The sequence below is a fragment of the Centroberyx gerrardi genome, chromosome 15 (assembly GCF_048128805.1).
Source record: "Centroberyx gerrardi isolate f3 chromosome 15, fCenGer3.hap1.cur.20231027, whole genome shotgun sequence".
NCBI classification, from domain to species: Eukaryota; Metazoa; Chordata; class Actinopteri; order Beryciformes; family Berycidae; genus Centroberyx; species Centroberyx gerrardi.
Genome location: NC_136011.1, coordinates 25,990,011 through 26,013,367, shown reverse-complemented (window position 1 = coordinate 26,013,367; position 23,357 = coordinate 25,990,011). Strand labels below are relative to the sequence as shown.

The window sequence follows — 23,357 nt, the reverse complement described above, 5'->3', positions numbered from 1 at the left end:
AAATAAAGAGTGGGAAGAAGCAGTCTCCTCATGCTGATGTACAGTAAGGGTCGTTTTGTGTTCTCAGAGCCATATTGGGTTGAAATGTTGCATAAGAACCACATTTTTGGTATTTAGTTTACTGGGAAGAAGATGCTGTGCGTGGGTATTGTTTTCATGTACTTCAAATTGATTCTTGATTTCTTCCTAATTTCTACTTTGAGTAGATGACAGCAGTCGTAGCAGTTGACTGAGAATACTATCATACTGTTATTGAATTACAGTTCATTGTTTCAAGATTCCTAGACATTAATCAATTCCACACTTTTCAAACCTTAATTCCTTGATTTGATTTGAAGATTTTTGTCAATTTTCAGTATCTGGGTAATATGGCACTAACTAGGCCACATCTCTTCAAAGCTAAAGATACAGCAAATCAGCAACGGCAAAATTATACATATGCAAGAAGATAATGCGTCTACAAAACTACTACAAAATGTAATAAAAGCTTCAAATCCTGGACTTTTCACCAAATGAGTGGGGGGACAAAAGATAAACAAGAAACCAAGTTGAACAATAGAGGAGTGGTGGTGATGATGGTAATGATGGCGGCTCACTCTATTTTCTTTGTTGATTCCAAGTTGTTTTCCAAGTTGTGTATCAGGACTGAACAACAATATTTCCCATATTTTTTCCATATTTTTGTGTAATCCTCAAATTTTTCAAGACCTGGAAATGATCCCGTAAATTCATTCATTTTCTATACTTTTCCAGCCCTGCATAGGAACCCTATGAACTGCATATTCAAGCAGGCAGTGCTACCAGGGAAGAAACTGGGACATAAGTTGCTCCAGTGGAGCTGCTCAGTGGCCAACAGTAGAAGACTGTGTTTGCACTGGGCATGAATATGAATCAGGGCAGAGCTGAAAAAGAGCATTCGTCCTCAGCAAACCTCCCCTGAATAAATAAATGGTTAAAAACCTGGTTAAATGCAGAACGGGCCTGCCAGACTCCGGCTACCACAGTGACTCACCTGGCTGCGGGGGGCTTGGCAGGGGGCGGGGCAGCTTTCCCCCCTCTGGCGTGGGCGGAGGCGGGGGCGGCGGCGGGAGGTTTGGTTACATTTGCTGCCGCCCGCCCTCGACCGGGGCCTCCCCTGCCCCGCACGGTTCCTCTCCTGGGCACGGTGGCATCAGAAGGCCCCTTCCCCCCCGCAGGCTGGCTGGGAGTCTGCCTGGCAGCTCTCTGCCTCTCAGCCTCCAGCCGGTCCTGCCACCACCTCTGCTCTGAGACAGCAGGAGAGGACAGTTAGGTCACGGAGTTCATCTACAAAACACTATCATCATTCAATAGGACCTAGTCTCTTAAAGTGTTAGCATTTTGTCAACCAAGGATTTCATTTTCCCACTGTACTTTAAAAACAAAACAAACGATAATTCGATTTAATTTTGTGCTGTCAATTATTTTGTAAGGGTAGGTGTCACTTTTTTCAAATGGTGATCTTGTTTTGGAACAAAACTATTTTAATACAAATACACAAAATACAGTACATGCAGTGTGTATAAAGATGAATACACACACACACACACGCCTGTCCCTGTACAGATCTTATTGGTATCATATTTAATGTCTTCCACAATAAGTAAATTGTTTTATGTAAAGTGATTGTGTAGAGCAGAAGTGCTTGTATGTCCAAGACAAATTAATTAAGTTTAGAATATCTTACATAGCCTGATCTGTTATGAAACTAATGCCTATACATATTTTTAACAAAAATGTAGGATTACCTCATCTCTCACAGTATCTCTCTGTGAATATTTAGCAGTGATATCTGAGTGTCCCTAACACCACAGACAGTACACAGACTCACTAGTCAGCTGGTCAGGTGGCTCTCCACACTGACGTTTGTCTTCCAGCTCGATGCTGGCCTGGAAGCTGAGGCAGGCGTCAGCCATGGCGACCTTTGACCTGTGCGACTCAGGGTTGTTGTCATATTGGGCCAGCTGGGCCAGACCCAGGAGACACAGGGCGTGGCCGTCCCGAGGCGAGGTCACCGCCGCCACCTGGCAGGCCTGTAGGCAGCAGGGAAAGGTAAAAGTCTGAGCATCGCACATTATGGAAACAGAGAAATTCCGACATGGGTACACAAAGACATTCATGGACAAAGTCTATATATAGCCTATATTGTTAGCCTATATATTGACTAGTTATAGGGTTTCAAGGTATACCTTCTGAACACAAAATACTGGCAGAATTGTGTTGAATCTTCAACTTTATTAATTTCCTGCAGACTATGTATTGAATTCTTTTTTCATTGCCAGAAATTGAGAAAAATATGTTTTGCACACCTAAAAGTCTTTGAGTGACAGGTGTGTAGGACAAAAAACAAAAAGGTAGTTACTGAGAAAGAAATATAATCCCACCCACACACTGGCAAACATGTTTTCCTGAAGAAAGACCGAAATGTTGCAATAAAGTATTATGCAAGTGTAGACAGTGTGCGGGATTATATTTCTTTCTCAGTATTGCCAGAAATTGAAAACCAAAACTGTCCCCCTGAACGAGAAGAGAAGGGAAGAAAAGAGAAGAGAAGAGAAGAGGAAAATGGATTTGAGTATTTCAGCTAAATGCTTTACATTCATATCGTACCATTAAATAACATAAAAGAAGAAGATACAATCAAAACACAGTGTTAGAAAACATTTAACTATTTGTCATTGACCTGCTGACCATGTTCTGACCTTCTCCTGCATGTCCAGCAGCTCCTGGCAGGGGGCGATAGAGGCGAGGCGTATGAGCGCGGTGAGGGCCTGGCACCTCTTGGCCACCAGGGCCTGCCTCTGGGTGCCAGCCTGGCCCTGGCACTCGCCCCGCTGGATGAGCCTCTGCAGCAGGGCGAAGTGAGCGTCCAGCAGCACCCACTCCAGCTGCCCGCTCACCTCGCCGCGACACACACACCGACTCACGCCCTGAGCTGCCAGCACCGCTACGCTGAGGAGAGCGCACCGCGTTCCAGCAGGAAGACAGGCAGACAGAGGATCTTTATGAAGTGCTTAGACACTAATTAAACTGGTTCAATTTGTTGTGAATTTTGAGGCTTTTTTTTTTGTTTGTTTGCAGATTTTCAGCACAGTCTTTCACACAAAAGAGTCTTTGTATAGCAATCTTGACTGTTAAGGGGGCTTTAAGTAATCAATAACCTTTATCAACCTCTTAACTTATCTCCTCCTACACAAGTCTCTGTCACAGCCCGCCCTCCTTCCCGTTCCCATGAATTACTACGGCTTTACTATTGGCACAAACAATAAAGTCACAAATTCAAAATAAAGACGACTAAGATAGCTAATTAGAGCCGAGCTCTGACAGAAACGTCTAATGACGAGGTAATATATCACCATGCTAAATACTGGAATAATAATACTGCTTTGTCATGCTAGTTGGCAAAGTAATTGTTGAGTCACTGATATTGATCAACAACCCTATCAAGCCCCTCTAGGTGTGTTATGGTCATTTTGTGCTATAGGGCAGTAAAAACCTGACTTATTGCCCCTCTAACCAAAACTTCTGGTTCGTAACATACGTGTGATAGACGTGTTCGGCACTCATGGTCTTCCCTGCCAGTGTGTTTCTCTGTTGGAGCCGGCCCAGGGTGAGGAGGCCCCGCAGGAACTGGGTGCTGATGCTGGACAGAGGGTCTGATGGATCCGGCGCCGCCCCGCTGAGGACATGGACAGAGGAAAAAAAAACCCTGAACACAAATAAGGCAAAGGCAGGAACTCATTTGCCCATCGGCCACAGTGGCTGGTCCATCCCAAAGTTAACCAGCCCACTTTTGCTGTTTTACCAGCCAACTAGAGCAGTGGTTCTCAACGTGGGGTCCGGGGACCACCAGGGGTCCTTGAGGGGGTTCCAGGGGGTCCCCCAGCAAATTGATAAATTGTTAAACTTAATTATTTCATTGACAAGAAGTTAACACAATTAGAGAATGTAGAAGAATGACTGCTTTGGTCATAGTTGCACTGTAATCTCTCTACCTACAATACAGATAGTCGTGGAATTCTGGACAAAATCATATCTATCAATAAACATATTCTCAGATTTGGGTCCTAGAGACAAAATCGCATCAAATGGGGGTCAGTGGCTCTAATGTGGACTAAATTAGGGGTCCTTGGTATGAAAAAGGTTGAGAATCACTGAACTAGAGAATTGGTTGATTACCTGCCAGACTGTATGGCAGAGTAGATAAGCTTGGGAAAGAGGAAATTCCAGCGCAAGGCCAAAATTGTGTTGTTTATTTATGTTACCTGCCCATTCCATGCACCTTGTTAGTGGGTGAAGCTCTGCCAGAATACCATTTCAACCAGAGAATACATGTTTACCAGCCACAACCACAATTTAGCAGCATTTGGCTTGTAGCGGGTATTAATTTACCACCCAGCTGTAAGGAAATTGTTCACGTGCACACATACTTTACAGACTATCTCTTTTAATCTGTTCAATTCTCTCTCTAAACTTGCGGATGTTAACAGTACATCCTCTCTACAACTCTCTCTCTTTCCTCCTTCTCTGTCTCTTTAAATGCAACCACCTCCAGCACACACACACACACACACACACACACACACACCTCTGGCTGCAGCGCTGTCTGATGAAGTGCTCCAGTCCCTGCTGTAAGAAGAGCGCGGCCTCCTTCTCTGTGGCCTCAGAGGCTTTGTGCTCCTGCTGCAGCAGAGCCAGGCCAGTGAAGAACCTGAGAGAGAGAGAGGGAACACAGGAGAACCGATGAAGACAAAGCAGCTCTGGTTCTGTTGTATTTAAATGAGAATCTGGAGCCTGTTTAGCCTGTGTTTCTCCTGCTTCGCCCGTCTCTACATGTGTGTCTATACCACACCTGGCTGCTTTTCCATCCTCTATGATCTGAGCTCAGAGCAAACATATAACCTGATCTGAGACCAGCCACCAGTACAGTGCTACTACTACTACTACTACTACTACTACTGCTACTACTATTACTACTACTACTACTTCTGCTGCTACTACTACTACTGCTACTGCTACTGCTAGTACTATTGGTACTGCTACTACTATTACTATTACTATTACTACTACTACTGGTACTGCTACTACTATTACTATTACTATTACTACTACTACTACTATTACTACTACTACTACTACTATTACTACTACTACTACTACTATTACTACTACTGCTACTACTATTACTACTACTGCTACTACTATTACTATTACTACTACTACTACTACTACTACTACTATTACTACTACTGCTACTACTATTACTACTACTGCTACTACTATTACTATTACTACTACTACTACTACTACTACTACTACTATTACTACTACTGCTACTACTATTACTATTACTATTACTACTACTACTACTACTACTACTATTACTACTACTGCTACTACTATTACTACTACTGCTACTACTATTACTATTACTATTACTACTACTACTACTACTACTACTACTATTACTACTACTGCTACTACTATTACTACTACTGCTACTACTATTACTATTACTACTACTACTATTACTACTACTGCTACTACTATTACTACTACTGCTACTACTATTACTATTACTATTACTACTACTACTACTACTACTACTACTATTACTACTACTGCTACTACTATTACTACTACTGCTACTACTATTACTATTACTACTACTACTATTACTACTACTGCTACTACTATTACTACTACTGCTACTACTATTACTATTACTACTACTACTACTACTACTACTACTACTACTACTATTACTACTACTGCTACTACTATTACTATTACTATTACTACTACTACTACTACTACTACTACTATTACTACTACTGCTACTACTATTACTACTACTGCTACTACTATTACTATTACTATTACTACTACTACTACTACTACTACTACTACTACTACTACTATTACTACTACTGCTACTACTATTACTACTACTACTACAAGTACTTCTGCTGCTACTACTACTACTACTACTACTGCTACTGCTACTGCTAGTAGTACTATTACTATTGCTGCTACTAACATTACTGCTAGTATTTATTTCCTGTAATGTGTCGGGATGTTGTTTGCATGTTTTTCCTTATTGAAAATGTTCTGTGTACTGTGTAATGTACTACTAATATCAGTAATAGCAGTAGTGACCCGACCTGAGTGCAGGCTGCAGGGGCCGTAGTGCCAGGCCGGTCTGCAGGTGCTGCAGCGCCTCCCTGCTCCTCCCCTGCAGCAGCAGCAGTCTGCCCACATGCAGGTTGTACTCCCAGCAGTCCGGGCTCAGAGACCAGGCGTCCAGGTACTTCATCAGCGCCCGGTGGACGCAGCTCTCCTCGTCCCGCACGCCCGCACTGCCGTCCTGGAGCAGGAGAGGAGGGAGTTTACATGCCATGATATGATAACATACCATTTGGTGGATGCTTTTATCCAAAACGCCTTACAGTACTATGAGTGTGTACATTGATCATGGTTTAGCCCCACCCAACATTTCTTGGCTCATATTGTCCATATACTCAACAGTATACCCTCAGGTCGGCAAATATGGCTTTTCTCTCAGTTCCCAAATCCAGCCTGAGGTCAAAGGGCATTTGCAGTCAGAGCCCCTAAACTTTGGAACGACTTGCCACTAGATATAAAGTTGGCCAATTATCTTTTAAGTCCCTTTTAAAGACATATTTTTATAAACTTGCCTTTTCCTAAATTGTTTTTTATTATTATATACAGTATTATCTTATTGTTCTTACTTCTCTACCGGTCTTATATTGCCTTCTCTTGACATTTATTACTATATACTTGTCTAACCCTGGCAGCCACGGTGACGCCAAATATTACACATTGAGCTATATAGGACTATATAACTAGGTATTCATATATTGCAATACTTTGCTGGCTGAGGAATGTGTTTTGCTTCATCTCAGTACTAGAAAGTACCACTAGCCACCAGCCAAATGCTAGTACATTTTTGACTGTGACTGTCTATTCTGTCAGTCATTATGGCAGGTAAGAAACTGATTAGAGATTCTGCTTTCTAAAGATCATTAGAATAGTAAAAGTGTCTGGTTAGTTTTGGCATTCACTATCCACTGGGGCATGTGGAGGAAACACTTAGCTTCCTGTCCTCCATTATCTTGATTACTTTGAGGTAAGGGAAGCGGTTGGTAATGGGGAACCATGTCTCTCTTGACGTTGTAAACCTGACTGTGATACATCAAGTCAGTGATGATAAATGATGTCCAGTATCAAGCCACAAGTGAATGGCAGTGCCAGTGATTGAAACAGCAGCTGATACATGGCATTTTGACAGGCTGTGAAGTCTGCTGGTGTGCTTTGATGTGCAAGACATTGATCTGAGAGAGAGAGAGAGAGAGAGAGAGAGAGAGAGAGAGAGAGAGGCTGACAGACACCACAGAGATCACAGAAGCTGTTTATCTACACTGGCATCACTATCAGATACAGGTCTGTACTCAGGCAATAAGGGAATAATTGTTGACAGTGTTTGATGACTTTAATTTGCCCATTCCACCATTCTCCTTTTTTTTTCTTTTTTTTTATCTCTCTCTCTAATTATTCACTTCACATAATGTTAAATTGTCAAACTGGACAATAAAGAAACACATCTGATCACATAAAATCCCTCTATGACATTTACATTTGAGGCATTTAGCTGATGCTCTTATTCAGAGCGACTTACAGTGAGTGCAACAGTAGAAAAAGCTTCATTTCCTAGTTTGCCGACATTGCACGCGACCTGTGACATTGTTACCTTGCCGGCCTTCTTGGAGAGCCAGATGTAGAGGGTCTGAACGTAGTCTGCTTTGCTGGACTGGCCCTGCTCTTTGAGCTGGTGGTACTCCTTGTCCAGGGCCTGCAGCTGGTTCTCCACAGTGGGCATGCTGGGGAAACCATGGAGCTTACACACAGCCAGGATGTCATCCTGACGCGCCGTTGCCTTGGCCTCGCTTAACTCGTCGCTGTCCCTGTCCGCCTGGGGATGGAGGGAAAAAAAAAACAACCAGGTGAGAGGTTGGGTCGCTTTCACCTGCACCAGTTAGTGTCCCCAAATTTGAGGGAAAATTTCACCAAGAAGTGAAATTGCAAACCTTCTCAGTGCAGGTGCGTCAGATTGAAGCATGGAAGTATTAAGATGAAAGAGATCCTGCACACTGCTTTTGCAACACAGCGCTGTTTTTATTATATTATTTACATTTCCTTAAGGTTTCAGTCCAGTGGCACCTTGACCTGATTCACCTGAAATTTCACATGAAATAATAGAAAATGTCTGCTATTGAGAATAAAAGCCTAGAGTTCCCACAACCTACTTTTGCAATACACCTTTTAAATAATTTTGCCAACGTTTCAGTCCAGTCAGACCTTTGTCAGCGTGTGAAAGGTCTGACATTTTCTATTATTTCATGTGAAATTTCAAGTGAATCAGCTGAAAGCAATCTGGCTGGGTGGAGAAAGTAATGCTCTTCCTTCCCTCAACAACTGCTGTTGAGGAGCCACTGAGCGAGGTACTTCACCACCAACTGTTCCAGTGAAAATGCCTATCAGCTCCCAGGCGTGAATGTGTGTTACAGTGTTAGTGTAAAGCAGGGCGTTGCTGGGAAAAAGCATGCATGTTCAGTTGACTGAAAATGCCACTAACTCATCCATGCATTGTCTTTAACTAAGAGAAGGCGACAGATACTCATCTGCTTCTCAGAAACATGTGATGTCAGTCAAAGAGATTGTTTTTCCCCGGAGCATTTCCCGATCATACCTTCATCTGGAGGCCGTACATCTCTGCAGCGTAGTGCTGCTCCTCCAGAGCCAGGCCCAACTGGAAGTGGAGCCTGGCCTCTCTGGAGCTCAGTCTGACAGCTGAGGCGTAGAGGACTGCGGCCTGCTCCAGGCTGGACAGAGGGGACTGGCCCTCCTCATACTGCAGCATGTCACCTGGGGAGATTTCACCAAGGAATTTAGAAGAGAAGATACAAAGAGTGCTGCACTGTCTATAAAAAAAATGTTTCTGGTGTCAAAAAAGGTGGCGAGTTAGATCATGAACAGAGATAGATCATGGCCTCTGGTACTGGAACATGCAAAATGTAAACATTTTAAAAAGGGCCGTTCTCAAAAATAATACCAAAGCACACTTTTTGCAGTGAAAAATATTAAAAATCCGTTATTATATTGGCTTACCACCGATGCGTTTCGGCTTACAAGCCTACATCAGGGTACACAGACCAAATGTGAGTACTGGATTTAAGGAAGCACATACACTCAGCTGCAAGGTATATTGTATGAACACATGAGTACCAGACCATATAGTATTTGCAAATACTTCTTAAGAGTATTCGCATAAAAATACTTTAACAGAGCTGGAAAAACAACATCTTTACAGTGAACCAGTTCCCTTGTCCTGTCCTCAGAAGGATATAGGCTGCGTTGAGTTTAGGTTTCCTTTAAATGAAAACAGTTAAAGCTGCACTAGGCAAGATTTTTTCACAAAAATACACCCGCCTTATCATCTTATGAAACTCTTCCACTGCTATTTGAACCGGGTCTTGTTCATGCAAGCACAAACACTTCATCATTCCCCATCGTCCGCAGCACAGCGCATAATGAGGAATAAGAGGATCTTCCGTGTGGCTGCCTTCTCTGTCTCACGTACGAGTGGTCGCATGCATCTTTTGCGTGAAAATATTCAGAGAGTGTAACTCGCCTTGGCAAGAGCCCCCTTTATCTGTCAGACTGCACTGATGTCAGAGCTTTTACATCCCAGAGGATATTACAAAACAACCCAGCAAACCTACTCACTAATCTGTACTCCAGCTGCTTGTACTGTACAGAAACTAAGGTGATATCCAACCCCTCGCACCCCTTAAATTTCCTCTTAAGTAGCATGACCCTGTAATTCAGCATGACATGTTTGGTGTCTTTGGAAACCTTGGGATTTTGACTAGAATTTAAAATTAAGTTCTGTGGGTTTGAACAAAGCTTGGCTGTGAAACATGCGTTTGTAATGATGGTCCCGCATGCAGGACCATCGGGACGGGCAGGGTAGAAGTTGCTAAATGTCACTTTTGCCAATTCGTTTTCAGTTTTCCTGAGGGTCTCTTTAACTAACTTACAATGGATAAGATAGTTAAGTCTTCTCAGCTAAGGGAAATGTTCTGTAGGCTAATCTTATATGTAGATGCTGACGGTTTACTTCTCAATAAGCAGCAAAACACATATAAGCATCGGGGAAGCTCATATTGTAGAGCCAGCAGAATACAATCACACCTGACATTTCAACACTAGTATATATATTTGGTATCTTTAACTACCCCAAAATATCTGGTTATGAACTTTTATGAACATTTCTTTATGTATAGCCCCAATTTCCTAGCCTTGCTAACACAACATGATCTTTGTGTTTTGCAGCAACAAAACACAAGAGGTCAGAGTGAACACCGCTTCTCAGTCGTCATCCTCCATGTAGCTTGATCCGGTACAAGAGCAATGGCTTGTTTAAATTTTAAGAGGTGAAGATTAACTCACTTCTCTGTCTCTACCTCCCTCTGTCTCTCACCAACTCTCTCTTTCTTTCTCTCTCTCTCCCCCTTTATCACTCTGCCCCTCTCTTTTCTCTCGATCCATCTCTATCCATCTCTCTCCCCTCCATTCTCTAATGTGTTTCTGTGGTGTGTTACTTCTCAGTTTGGTTCCAGTGACTCCACTCTGGGATCGGTCTCTAATGTCACTTCTCAGTGTCATCAAACAATTAGCGAGGCACAAGTGGCTGAGAAAAGACGGGCAGAAACTCGAGTGCCTGGCACATCAGAGAGGAGTAGAAGCTCCAGAGGTTATCGCTAACTGGCACATCTTCATGTATTTTTCAATGGCCGAAGCTGAGCTGCTGCGGTAAAGCGAGGCTAGGAAAATTACAGTTTTGGCCACTGGCCACCGGTGTTTTCGAATACTCACCAGCCACTTTTGTTATTTTACCAGCTGAAGAACATAACAGAGCCTCCAAATGGATGTTGGCTGTCTGTCAAAGTGTCTGGTGAGTTAGACAAACTTATCAGCCAAGGCCAGAATTTACCAGCATTTGATTGGTGGCTGGTGTTAAAGGGGCGATAAGGAAGGTTTTTACTGCACAGAATGACCATAATATATCTGCAGGAGGTTGATAGGTTTGTTGATCAGTGCCAATGACTCAATGATTATTTCACAAGTGCTGAGATTTCTCGCTTTCAGGTCTGTACTGTGTTTTGGAACAAAAAAAGCAAATGATGAAGCAGTATTACTATTACAGCTTTACATGGTGATTTATTACCTCTTCACTAGACATTTCTGTTGGATCTCTGCGCTGATTAGCTATTCCACTCGTTTCTACGGTATTATAAAAATGTACGAGATGGGAAGACTTGTGTAGTAGGAGATCAGTTCTATCAATGTTGTGGCAATTCCTATTCGTCACCAGTGGAGGTCGATAACGGTCATAGATTACTTGATGCCCCTTTCATTTCTCAGCCTCCACTCACGGTTTGGATACTTGCCTGGCTTTGGCAGGCGTTGTCTGTAGAGTTTCAGCTGATCCTGGGCCATGGCACACAGCTTATCCACATTGTCTTCTTGCACTGCCTTTTGTAGTCTCTTCTCCCAGTTACGCACCTGCAGCGGACAAAGGAGACGATCACCATCAACCGATCAACTCTCCAGTACCTTAGGCCCCCTTAAGCTTAACAATAGCAATACGATAGCTTTGTGTTTTCAGGAAAAGAGTTTACCCACCTTTTTTTAGGATGACATAAACCTTTAGGACCAAATTCTTAGTATATCTCATAGTAAGTTTCATCAAACTGATGTATGTTATAAAGGATAGGGTCTTTTAAGGGGAAAAAGCATAAATTTATGTGTTTGTGTTTTATGATAATCACCCACTAGAGGAAAATTAAATGCATGTTTACTGATATTCAGTCTGCTGTCCACTCTGTGTACTTGTACTTGGCGATTAAAGTCATTCTAACTCTGAATACAGGCCCTGATTGTTTTTCTGATTTCCAGCCTACTAAGTGTGAATAACTTGCAATATGTAGGTTTAAAGATAAAATGATCAAAGAAACTGGATCTGGACAGCAAGACTAACGTTTATGTTTATTGCAGATTCTTACTTATAAGGTGTAGGTGACGTATCTAATGCAGTGTTACTTCAGCTTCATACACTGAAAATACAAAGTAAAATAACAGTATACATCCATTACCTCCAAAGTGTGTGCAGTCTCTATCTCCAAGCAACTGGATGATGCAAAGTGCTTCTTATACCAATTTGTCTCTGTAACATCCTGAAAGAAATAGTAATCTAATTATCCAACAGGCTTTTAAAATATATCGATATACATATGAATGAACATGGAGATGACTGAAGTGGATTTAACAGATGAAATCAGTAAAATATCAAAGCTTTCTCCTGGATTCACCTGGTCAGTCTATTTCATATAAAGAGCAGGGGTTCCTAATATTTTGTCTCAAATGAAAAACACACATCCGCACCCCGTCCACACAAGCCCAGATACATGCACTGCACACAAATTAATGTTGTATGCGCCCTCAACTGCATCACCACACACACACAAACACGAGATACTTTTACCATGGAAGTTAAACCGGCACTTAGTCGCTGTGAAGGGAGCACTGACGTGTAAATAAAGGATGAGCAGAGTCGAGGTCGATCGCAGTGATTCTGGCAACGCAGTCCGCCGCTTAATCATTCATACTGACCTTTGTGTCCAGGTCTCCTGTCGGCTTGTGTGGACAGTCCAGAGAGTGCAACCCAGCCTCAGACAGTTTCATCACACCGTCACATCCTTTATAAAAAAGATCAAAGACACGATAAATCACAGTGGATACCAGAGCTGTCCTCCACTGAAGACAGATTGAATAGTCCAGCAGTCCGTTTAATTGATAAATCTGCAGTTTCATCAGACGCTCAAAAGATGAAAGACACAATAAATCACACAGTGAATAGTAGACAGAAATCAACAGAAAGTCGACTAATAGTCACTGAATTTTATCGACTAGTCGAATGGTCAGTTTAATTGATAAATCTGCAGAATTGCTTCCCCTACATTTTTGCTCACCTGACTGTGAATATATGTAATCATGCAAACTGAGCTTTAAATATTCTATTTTGTAAAGAAGTCTATTACATGCATGTGAATATTGTTCTGATGCCACAGGAACACTTGTATAATTCTCAGGAAATAGCTCATGTAATCCTTGCAACCCACTAATCGATTAAAAAAGTATTGGTTGTCTAAAATCCTAAAAACTGATTAGTCAACTGATTGGCTTAGGGGGGCGAACCTGCTGGATCCAAAGGCCCAGTGTAAAGTCTCTTAAAGCCCACCCTTCAGCCCATGACAGCTAGGTAAATGAGTCCTTAGTTAAGTAATGATATCCCCTCTCTACAACTGGTTGTCTACAGTAACATCGTGTTACATGATATAGGCTTTGTAATCAGAACTGTGGAGATGTAAGTGAGAGCTTACCCCAGTCACAGATTGAAGTTTTAGTTATACAAGCATTTCTCAGAGGCAGAGTTGCTCTGAAGGCAGAAACAATCTCATTGGTTGAGTCAAACCTCAGTGGGCGGAGCCAAAGTTTTTTTTTTTTTTTTCAGAGCGCAAATTAGCTAACTGGCAAACTTGAATGGCAAAGAAGTAAATAAAAAATATAAATGGCAATTGTTTTTTTCATTCATCCATGACCATGGCATTCATGAACTTGGAAGGTCAGCAGCTAGCTAACTAGCTTACCTAGATACCGTAGTTATAGGCTAGTTTGGCTAGTTTGAAGTAGGAAGGTCAGCTAGCTAACTAGCTAACCTAGATAACTTAGTATAGCTTGATTGTATTTTTCCAGTTAGTAGCAGAGCGCTAGGCTTCATAATTTTAGCTTCCTCCTCTCTTACCGCTTGTCTTTTTCACTGGGCTTCAGTCTAACGTTATTTAGCCAGGAAAACTGTGGTTCTTTGGCTCCGCCTACTGAGGTTTAACTCAACCAATGAGATTATTTCTGCCTCCATACCAGCTTCGCCTCTGAGAACTGTTTGTAGAACTAAAACTCCAATCTGCACCTCGGTAAGCAAAGAAGCACGTGACGAGGGCGGCGGACATCTTCTTGTCGAGGTCTGGTTCCAGGACCTTCCAGCTGTCTCCCAGGGGAAACTCACTGAACGGGTCGACCTTTGACCTCCGTGTCAGCATCTCAATATAAGGCCTTGAGAAGATGTGCTTCGGGTCACTGCAAATCAACAAATTAACAAGAGAGACAGTTAGACCCTTTACTGGATGATAATACAGAAGGTATTTTAAAGGCTGTGCATAGTCTTTGAAACAATAACTGTTTATTGTATAATCCAACTATGCAAAGCAGTGTACACCATATAGTCATTTTTTTCATATCCCAAATCGATGATCAAGCCTCAAATGATAAACATCAATGGCAATGATTAACCAAAGGAAAAACAAAACATGGCAACAAATGTCCTAAATTAGATTATTTGAGAAATGGCAATTTCCATTCGCAGACTGAGAGATTTATCTGATAGTAATTTCATCTGTTTTATTAATTTTTCTTTTCTTTTTTTCCCCATTTGATCATTTGATCATTGCATCAACTGTGAAGCACTTGTTTTAGGAAAAGTGCTCTACAAAGACTACAACTACAACAACTGCTACTACTATATTTTCTCAGATGTCTATATTCCCGTCTCACCTGGGGTTGATGGAGACCGGCCTGTACAGCGCGCTCAGAGAAACTGGACATTCATAGTCCAGCTGCTGCTTCCCATCAGTGAAGGTGACGGCCATGGGGATCAGCTCTCTGGTCACCAGCACTGTGTACACCTGGCAGAGTTACAGTTAGAGTTAGGGACGTCAGGTTTAGTGGCCCAGTGAAAAATCCAGCTAGAATCAGCCTAGAATCACCCAAACAAACTCTATTCCTTCTTCTGCCCTGATGAAAACTGATTTATGTCCTTTTAAATGGAACAACCAAAGTGTGTGTGACCATTTTAGATGTAAGATTAAGATTATTAAGATTATTATTATGTTACCGGTACGGATATTCAGCCTTTTTTTCTGTGATAATCAAACAAAACAGCACAAATCCATGAATCAAATCAGCACTGCCTCTCTGGATATGAGTCGTCCTCTACCTGTGAATTACTGCCATCTGCTGAACAGACTGCGACCCCCACTACAGTGTCTCCAAAATTCAGTGGGACAGGCTGGGAGCCGGCCGCTCCGTTCACTGACACTTTCATGTTTTTGTCGGGCAGCTTGGGCAGCAGAGTCACAGAGGTACAGTGAAAAGGAACAGTACCTATAAAAAAAGAAAAAGAAAAAAGAAAAACATGAGCCTACAGTGACAGGGCAACAGAAACTGAAGAACAAAAAAATCCCTTTTTAAAAATTCTTGTTATCTTACTATATGGCAATGTACTGAAATATATTTTGAAATAATGAAAATACATATGTTCATATACGTTCTTCTGAATAAGAATCGATTTTAAAATGAATTTATATTTTTTTCACATTTCTGCACATATTGGTAAATATATTACCATGATAAATTTATTCAAGAAATATATTTACACATGCATTTACATTGTTTGTATTAACATACTGTACGGTTACTAGTAACAATACACATATATGCACATATACAGTATGTGTGGTATTTTTTATTTTTTGTTTCATATTTTATTTCTGTATTGAAAGATGAGATAATGGAACAACAACACAAATTGAATATAATTTGAGTAACTCAGTCAGTAGGCTGTAGTTCACATAAGCTCTTTACTCACTGTTGTATTCATAGGTTTGGGTAGAAAATGCAGGGTGAAGTGGAACATCTCCCTCCATGGCCAGATCACTGAGCTCTGCAGTCTTAGCAGACAGCTTGGTGATTTCCACACAGTATTTCTTTGTGGTGCCATCCTCAGCCACCACCTCTATTTCTACTCTACTCAGCCCATCATTCAGTTTAATGGTCCTGGAACCGTCACCAAAGAGCTGGAAAAAGAAAAAGATAAATATTGATGATGTTGAAGAGGGTTACTTTTTATGAAGTTTGAAATATTTCAATCCCAAAAGAGAAACTTTGTTGGTTTAATTAGCTAGATAAATAACTACTCACAATTTTACACGAAGCCCCACAGTCACTAGTAATCAGGTCCAGGGTCACTTTGTTGACATTGCTTTCCACTGTCACTTTGTAGTCTGTTTCTTCTGCTGAGAAAGCTGGCTGTAGCTTCCCTCCAGAGATGGAGAGCTTCTCCAAATCACAGTTGTCCATTTCTCAAGCCTGTTTTACAGCTGTTTTACCTGTGTTTACAACAGCGTTGACTGTCCCAATGCACTCAAACTGCTGTTGGACATCTCAACACCGCAACTCTGCAGCATTTCCTGCGCCGACGCTTGAGGTTACCATAGTAACGTGAACACTTCTGCTGCAATGAAATACTGTCGACAGTATTGCTTACATGCTTGATGCTCATTTGTATCGCTTGATTACTAAAACAAAACAACTCTTACCAAAACTACTTTTGTTGCCGGGTCCATTTTGTTATTACTTCTGATCAGAAACACTCGAATGCGTGACAAGCCGACATCAGTTCTCGGAAATAGGAGCTTATGCGGAGCACTTGAAGGCAGCATTCGTCGTGGAACAGTCAAGTCTTGCGTTTTCTAAAACCACTGACCAGCACATGACGTGGCATACAGCTAGCTATTATAGCTGTTGCTTTCATAAATGTTGTCTACAAATATAATTAGGTTTAAGTAAAATATTCATAACATATAAAAAAAAATACTACGCTCTTCCAAAACAGCAGACGGCAGTAGAGTCTTTACAGTCTATGAGTATAGTAGAGAAGAAGAGAAACCGTGTTGTTATTTGACGTCACTTCCTGTCACTTACAGCGTGGTGTGTGCAAAGAAGGTAAGTTAGCTAACTCTCGTCAATATGCTGTTTTAAATAATATGTGTATGTGTTAAACCAGGTCTAAGTGTCGATTCACATTCTAGTATGCGTTTTTATATTTTTGTTGATGTAACCGTCAGTCTGTTATCCTGTTAGCCGCATACATTAGCTCTCTTTGTAGTTACAAGCTAGCAGTTGCTACTAGCTAACGTTACTCCTTGCTAGCTTTGAAATGGAGCTTGTTGCTAGAGATAGGCAAATGGGAAGACAGGGGGAGCTAACGCTATCCGCAATTCATCCAATGTAACACACACACACACTCAGTACACCAGGGTTACACAACATTGTATGGCTATATTGTTGCAGGAAGATGGCAGAGGATATTCAAGCTGAAGACTATCCCACAGAGATTGAGGAGCAGCTCACAGGCTTCGAGTCCTCAGTTACTTCTGTCAAAACTATGCTGCAGACCTTGATGTCAATGCCCAGGAATGACCTGGTGCAGAAGGTAAGCCATCATAAACTACTGAATCTCAATTAGTCCCGGCGTTAAATTACACTGACTCATCTGTAGCTGTTCTGACGTCTGATGTGTCATCTAAGAAAAATCTGATTTATTGCTAGCTGGATCCTTTGGACCAAGCCAAGTTGGACCTGATGTCTGCCTACACCCTCAATTCACTATACTGGAGTAAGTTTATTATATTCACTTATCCATTATTCAGACAGGTATCTAGATAGGAGGAAGATAACTGTAAGCCAAGTGTTAAATACATTAGGCCAGGTGCATGTAGTTTTTTTTTTTTTGCCTTTGGCTTCACTGTGCTTAAGTTAAAAACAAAACAATGGGGGTGTTCTGGTGGCTTGGTGGGCTAAGGCGCATACCATGTACCCGTGATGACAAAAAATGCCAAAAGATAATAAAAAAACAATGGATATATAATCAGACAACACAATAACAGCATGGCAGGGCTGCAGTGCCTGTGCACATATGTCATTTCTGATGAAAAGATGATTGAAGAAATCAGTAAGGAGACGGCATGTGGAATAAATACCCCCTCCTCTCATGTACATACTTTGAGACACTGGGCATTATTTACAGCACTGTGACATAAGAATGTACAATGTTGATGGCTTTTTTCTCTGTGTGTATCCAAGGAGCTATGCATTCATTTGATCTTGGCTTAGAAGCAGGTGTGTTGGTCAGTATTCCTTTGGCACTATTTCGAAATAGTCTCATTTTAATTCCTTGTTGGCAGTGTACTTGGTTACACAAGGAATAAATCCCAGAGAACACGGAATCAAGCAGGAATTGGTAAGTACGTTTTCGCCCTGCTGTGTTTGACTTTTTCACTCTTTCTCACTCTTATTTATGTGCATTGTCGAACTTCTCTGTAACCGTTCCCTAAATGTTCTCCAGGAGCGAATAAGGACATACATGAACAGAGTGAAGGAGATCACAGACAAGAAGAAAGCGGCCCGTCTGGATAAGGGCGCAGCTGCACGCTTCGTCAGGAACGCCCTCTATGATGCAGAGGAAGCAGCTTCCAGAAAAGCAGCGTCCAAGAAAGCAGCCGGCACACCAGCCGACACTCCGCAGTCAAAGAGGCCAAAGCAGAGTTGAAGGAAAAGAGGAACTTTATAGTTTGGTCCCAGTCTGTACTACTCTTTGTATTTGTCTTCTGGGCAGCAAACAATAGAGTTGATGCCTTCATGGGCCATGTCTATTAAGGCCAATGATACATAAGACAACTTGACAGGGTAACATACATGATAGCAGGAACTGACGTGTGACACAACACAGCAAAAAATACAGAATAATTTGTCTGGGCAACATAAAGTTGCTAGTCAATTATTGTAATAGCCTTGAGATAGCTCCTTGGGGAATGTTGCCCTACAATATTGGCCAAAAATTTACCAAATGTATTACAGACCAGAGACTAATAGCAGTCCTTGACATATTATCTCAGGTACTGCTGAACATCAGTCTAGACAAAGACAAAGGACCCTGTTCCAGAGTTTCACAAATATTATTCTGTAATATTTTAAAAAAGCAAAATTTAATCAGTGAGTTGTTACATAAGTCTGAATGGTCCTTTGACTGTGTGAGTGGGTGTTCAGTGCTTATTCAGCAAAGTAAGTGGAGATTGAAACGGGTCCAACCAGGACAGTTTGAGACTCATTCTGGAGCTATTCATTAAAATGTATCGTGTTCAAGATTGTAAGGTTCCCTCTTCCAGATAAATGAGAAATATGAATTTCTCTGTATTTTGAAAATGTGATTCTATGAATCACTTATGGATAATATTTTTTGCTTGGTCCATGTGTTTTTTTTGCACATACCAAGTTTCAAATTTTTTTTTAAATGATAAGTGTTGGCTGTATTTTATTTTCAGTATTCACATCAACATATAAAATACTGACCAGCCATATTTTGTTTGAGAATTTAACTTTTTCTGTTTATACCATATATTTTGCCTCAAAGGAAAAAATAGTCAGTTTTATAATCATTATCATCTGACAGCAGAAGGTGGCTTTGTTTGACATATGGAGTACAGTTTGGTAGCTGTATCCCAGAGTCAGATGCTAACAGTTAAATTCTCTGCAGCAGCTCGATTCGCTTATGCGACCACCCAGCTAGCAGTCAAATACACTCACAAGTTGAAAATGACTTCCAAGTGTGCCATTACATCTGAGTTGGTGATATTTGTTAGAGAAGCTACTGTAAACTGCTAAAATTACTGTTAGTATAACCAGAAGTCATTGGTTAACTGACAGTTTAGGATATGTTGCTTCATCTGACTGCACTGACTTTTGGCATAATTACCAGCTGCAGGGTGAACTGTTATTTTTAATCCTCCTGCATACAGGACACTGAAAACAACATGATTCCCCACTGATTTACACTGACAACTGTTTGCATGTGATTTCAGAATGGACTTTCCACCAAACAGCAGCCTAAGCTCAGTGAGCTGTGGTGTTGTGTGTCATTTTGCTGCTTTGTCTGCTATGGAAGGTGTTTTGGTTTGTGTCCTGGTCTGTTTGTTGTGTTGACCATGAAGCTGCTGACAGGAATGATGTGTTATGCCAGGTGTTTACATCCAGCTACTGCTTTCTCCATTAAAAAGAATATCTAGATGATCAAACAGACTTGTCTTTTTCTTAACTGTCAGGCTGGGCTTCTCTATGTATCATGGGTTACGTTAAGAGGTTGGGTTGTTCACATTTCAACAATGTCTTCCCGATGGAATGTAAAAAGAGGAATTTTGAGTGTCAAATTGTCAGTTTGCTTAAAAAAAATAAATCTGTTACTATGTGGTGACTTGCATTTCACCATAAGGGAGCATGCAGAGGTCCAGGAGTTGCACCCTGCCACTCTGGTCAAAGTAGGGCGTCAGCTGTCCGTCTCCTGAATTACGGTACCCATAATGCTTTGCCACAAGTGATGGTAAAGCTGGTCCTTTGTATGTTTGAATGTAGTACGTTGTAATTGTCACATACTATGGGGATATTCTTCACCTGCTGGAAGCTCCAGGATACAGTATGGTGGGTCTGGACAGCACTTGCTTAAACAATAAGCTACAAGAGGCTGTGATTTACTGTTATTTTAGAACAGGTAAGAGGTTTTTTAGCATAATGTGAAGTGAATTTCTAAAATCACTGAAGCGCGGTGCTGAGTGGCTTTATTGCTTTTATAACACACTGTTATATTTACAAGAAACGTTATTACAATAATTAACAATAATTATTCTTCCACAAAGCAATAAAGTTCTTTAACTTAAAGTGGTTGCGTAGCGACACTTTGCTGTAAATACCGGTATGAGCGGTGATGTTGGATCAGCACATTGAAACTGAGCTGTTCTGTGGTCACAGGTGTTTATCAGGTATTTTACAGCATGAATGACTCAGCTAAGCACAACTGAGGACCAGAGCCATTTGTTTTCTAATGATGGGTATTTTATGCATGTCACTGAGGCTGTTATTCAGAGCAACGTATGTGCAGCAGTAGGATAAACTTCAGTTCCTAGATGACTGACATTACAGGCAAAAGATGGCAATGATTGTATGGATCAGAGCCAAAATGTCCTGACAGTATTCTTGTGGATGACCATATAGGAGAGAAATTCAGAGAGGTAGAGGGTAATTTTAGGATCCTGTTAGAATTGTGTATGTTCTAAATATGTCCTCACTCAAGGCAGGGATGGAAACTGGATCAAACCTGCGACCTTTTGATTATAAAATGGCCCCTGTAGCTGCCACATAGCCTCACGGCAGCTTCAGTTATTTCAGCATAGAGCCTAATGAGACTTCTCTTCATAAAAAGCCCATGTCACATTTGATAAAGACACCCATATTGTTTCCTTTTTGTAATTCCCTCTGGACAGCCGAGATCTTAATCTTAATGTACCCGCAAGTCACTGCATCCCTCTAATCAAGCCCAGGAAACAGTGAGGCAGTGAGTTAGCTCCTCAGGAATGTATCTATTCATTCTTTTCATCATCTTTCCTTTTCTCATCCTCCCTGCAACGGCGTCCAAAAATGACATTTGTTTAGCCAAACCACCCTACTCCGTCCTTTTTACTTTTTCCACCAAGTTGTTGATTCTAACTCTGTTCAAAGACGTGTGTCAAACTTCGCCTGATGAACAGGCCCGTCTGCATATTGGAAAAATATGGATTTTTCCATTTTTTTTCCCCTCTAACGTTCGCCTTCCTTCGCCCTCTTACCCACATGTGCTCGGTATAAAGGGGTTAGGTCACCGTGCAAGCAAATTTGAACAAACAAACTCTCATGTTGAAATGGCGTGCGCTAACAAGCTCCAAACCCCGGTTTGTCCTGCGGTTGTTTATTTATGCTGTTTGTGAGGTGCGCTGTTAGCTTGTGGTGAGGAAGTTTAGGTTAGAGAGAGTGAAAGGCATCAGACCAAATGACCTCCTCAGGCAGAGGAGGGAGCAGGAGGCTTCCTTCCAGAGTTCACTGTCTCCTAAGAGGACTAAGAGGACTTCAGTCAAATAGTACATCTTAGTGTTTGTTTTAACCTGCCTTGGGCGGGGCGCATCAGCTAATGTGAGGTAAGTTGTCAGTCACAGAAAAGTAAACTAAATTGATGCTGTAAACAAACCTGAGTCGAGCTGATGCTGAGAATAGACCTTGACTAAACAATACTTCCAAAATAATTCTTAGTATTTGTTTTAACTTAGAGTGCCAGATGGGTTGAGTTCAGATAACTTGGCAGTCAGAAGAGTATACGGACAATGACTTCCAAGATTTTCCTGTAATCCCCTAAACTGGCTTCCCACTGGTCATGGAATTTCTGGATTATCCTGGAATTTTGAGAGGTGTATTCAGTCATTTATCGGGAAATTTGATAAATTCTCTTGGGAAGTCAGGGAATTTTATAAATGAGTTACTTGACAGGAATGCAGTAGAATGTATTTTTCCAATTAGTTTCGCACATTCATTGCATTAGCTGGTGGTTTTCAGCCCAATTGTAGTGGAAACCAAACTGTTGACCTCTTTAGAAAGACAAGGAAGCTCTCCGACTTAGATTATGTAAAGTCATGGAAAATTTGTGGAATTTTACAACAGGGAGACACAGTAGGAACTCTGGATAAACTACAGTATATGGCAGTGATTGTATTATCCACCAATCTAGGACTCCCAAGCAGGTTAAAACAAACAAAATGTATTATTTGCAAATATAAATTTGCTAAAAGGTGACTCATGACAACCATTGGCCCTTTTATCCTGTCCGCTCTGAGCCGCTTTCTATCAAATGATTTAATTATTACCCCACTTCACTGATTTTTATTATCTATGCAACATTGTGTGTTGTGTGTGTTTGCTGTAAGAATATCATCACATCTAATTTCACGACAATGTGTTGACGAGAAAAGTGTGAGAAAATCCAGCATCTTTATTGTAACAGGTAATCCTGTCTTTTGGTGTTTTATTAATCACACACACACACTCAAAAAAAAAAAGTTGACTGTGGCCTGTACCACCGGGAAAAAAATGAGGAATTGCTGAAGCCCACTGGAGCAGGATTGCCTTGAATGAGTGAGTGAAGGAGAGAGAGAGAGAGAGTGAAAGAGAGAGAGAGAGAGAGAGTGAGTGAAAGACAGAGCTTGCAGCTTTATTCTGTCTGACACACCAGGAATTCCATGCAGTCATTTGTGCCACTTCCCATTCACCTTGGCCCCGCTGACAGAGCCGCTGATTAATCATGATAACAATGTTTTTCTTTTATTTAGCCCTCGCCTCCCAGCGCTGGGGCAAATTACTTTTTTTTTCAGATGTCAGAAGGTGGGATTGAAGCTCGGACCACCGGGGTGTCCGGCAGGAACAGGGGTGGGACTTTTATTTTTGTGACT

General features: G+C 41.4%; 1 protein-coding gene across 1 annotated transcript; it reads left to right on the top strand.

The window, feature by feature from the left end:
• Window positions 1–16,968: 16,968 nt before the first annotated feature.
• On the top strand, window positions 16,969–20,123 carry c1d (C1D nuclear receptor corepressor). The gene is made up of 5 exons (XM_071911885.2): window positions 16,969–17,001; window positions 17,350–17,491; window positions 17,608–17,674; window positions 18,243–18,298; window positions 18,404–20,123. The coding sequence occupies exons 2-5, from the start codon at window positions 17,354–17,356 to the stop codon at window positions 18,605–18,607; spliced, it is 465 nt and encodes a 154-aa protein (XP_071767986.1). The 5' UTR covers window positions 16,969–17,001; window positions 17,350–17,353; the 3' UTR covers window positions 18,608–20,123.
• Window positions 20,124–23,357: the final 3,234 nt, after the last annotated feature.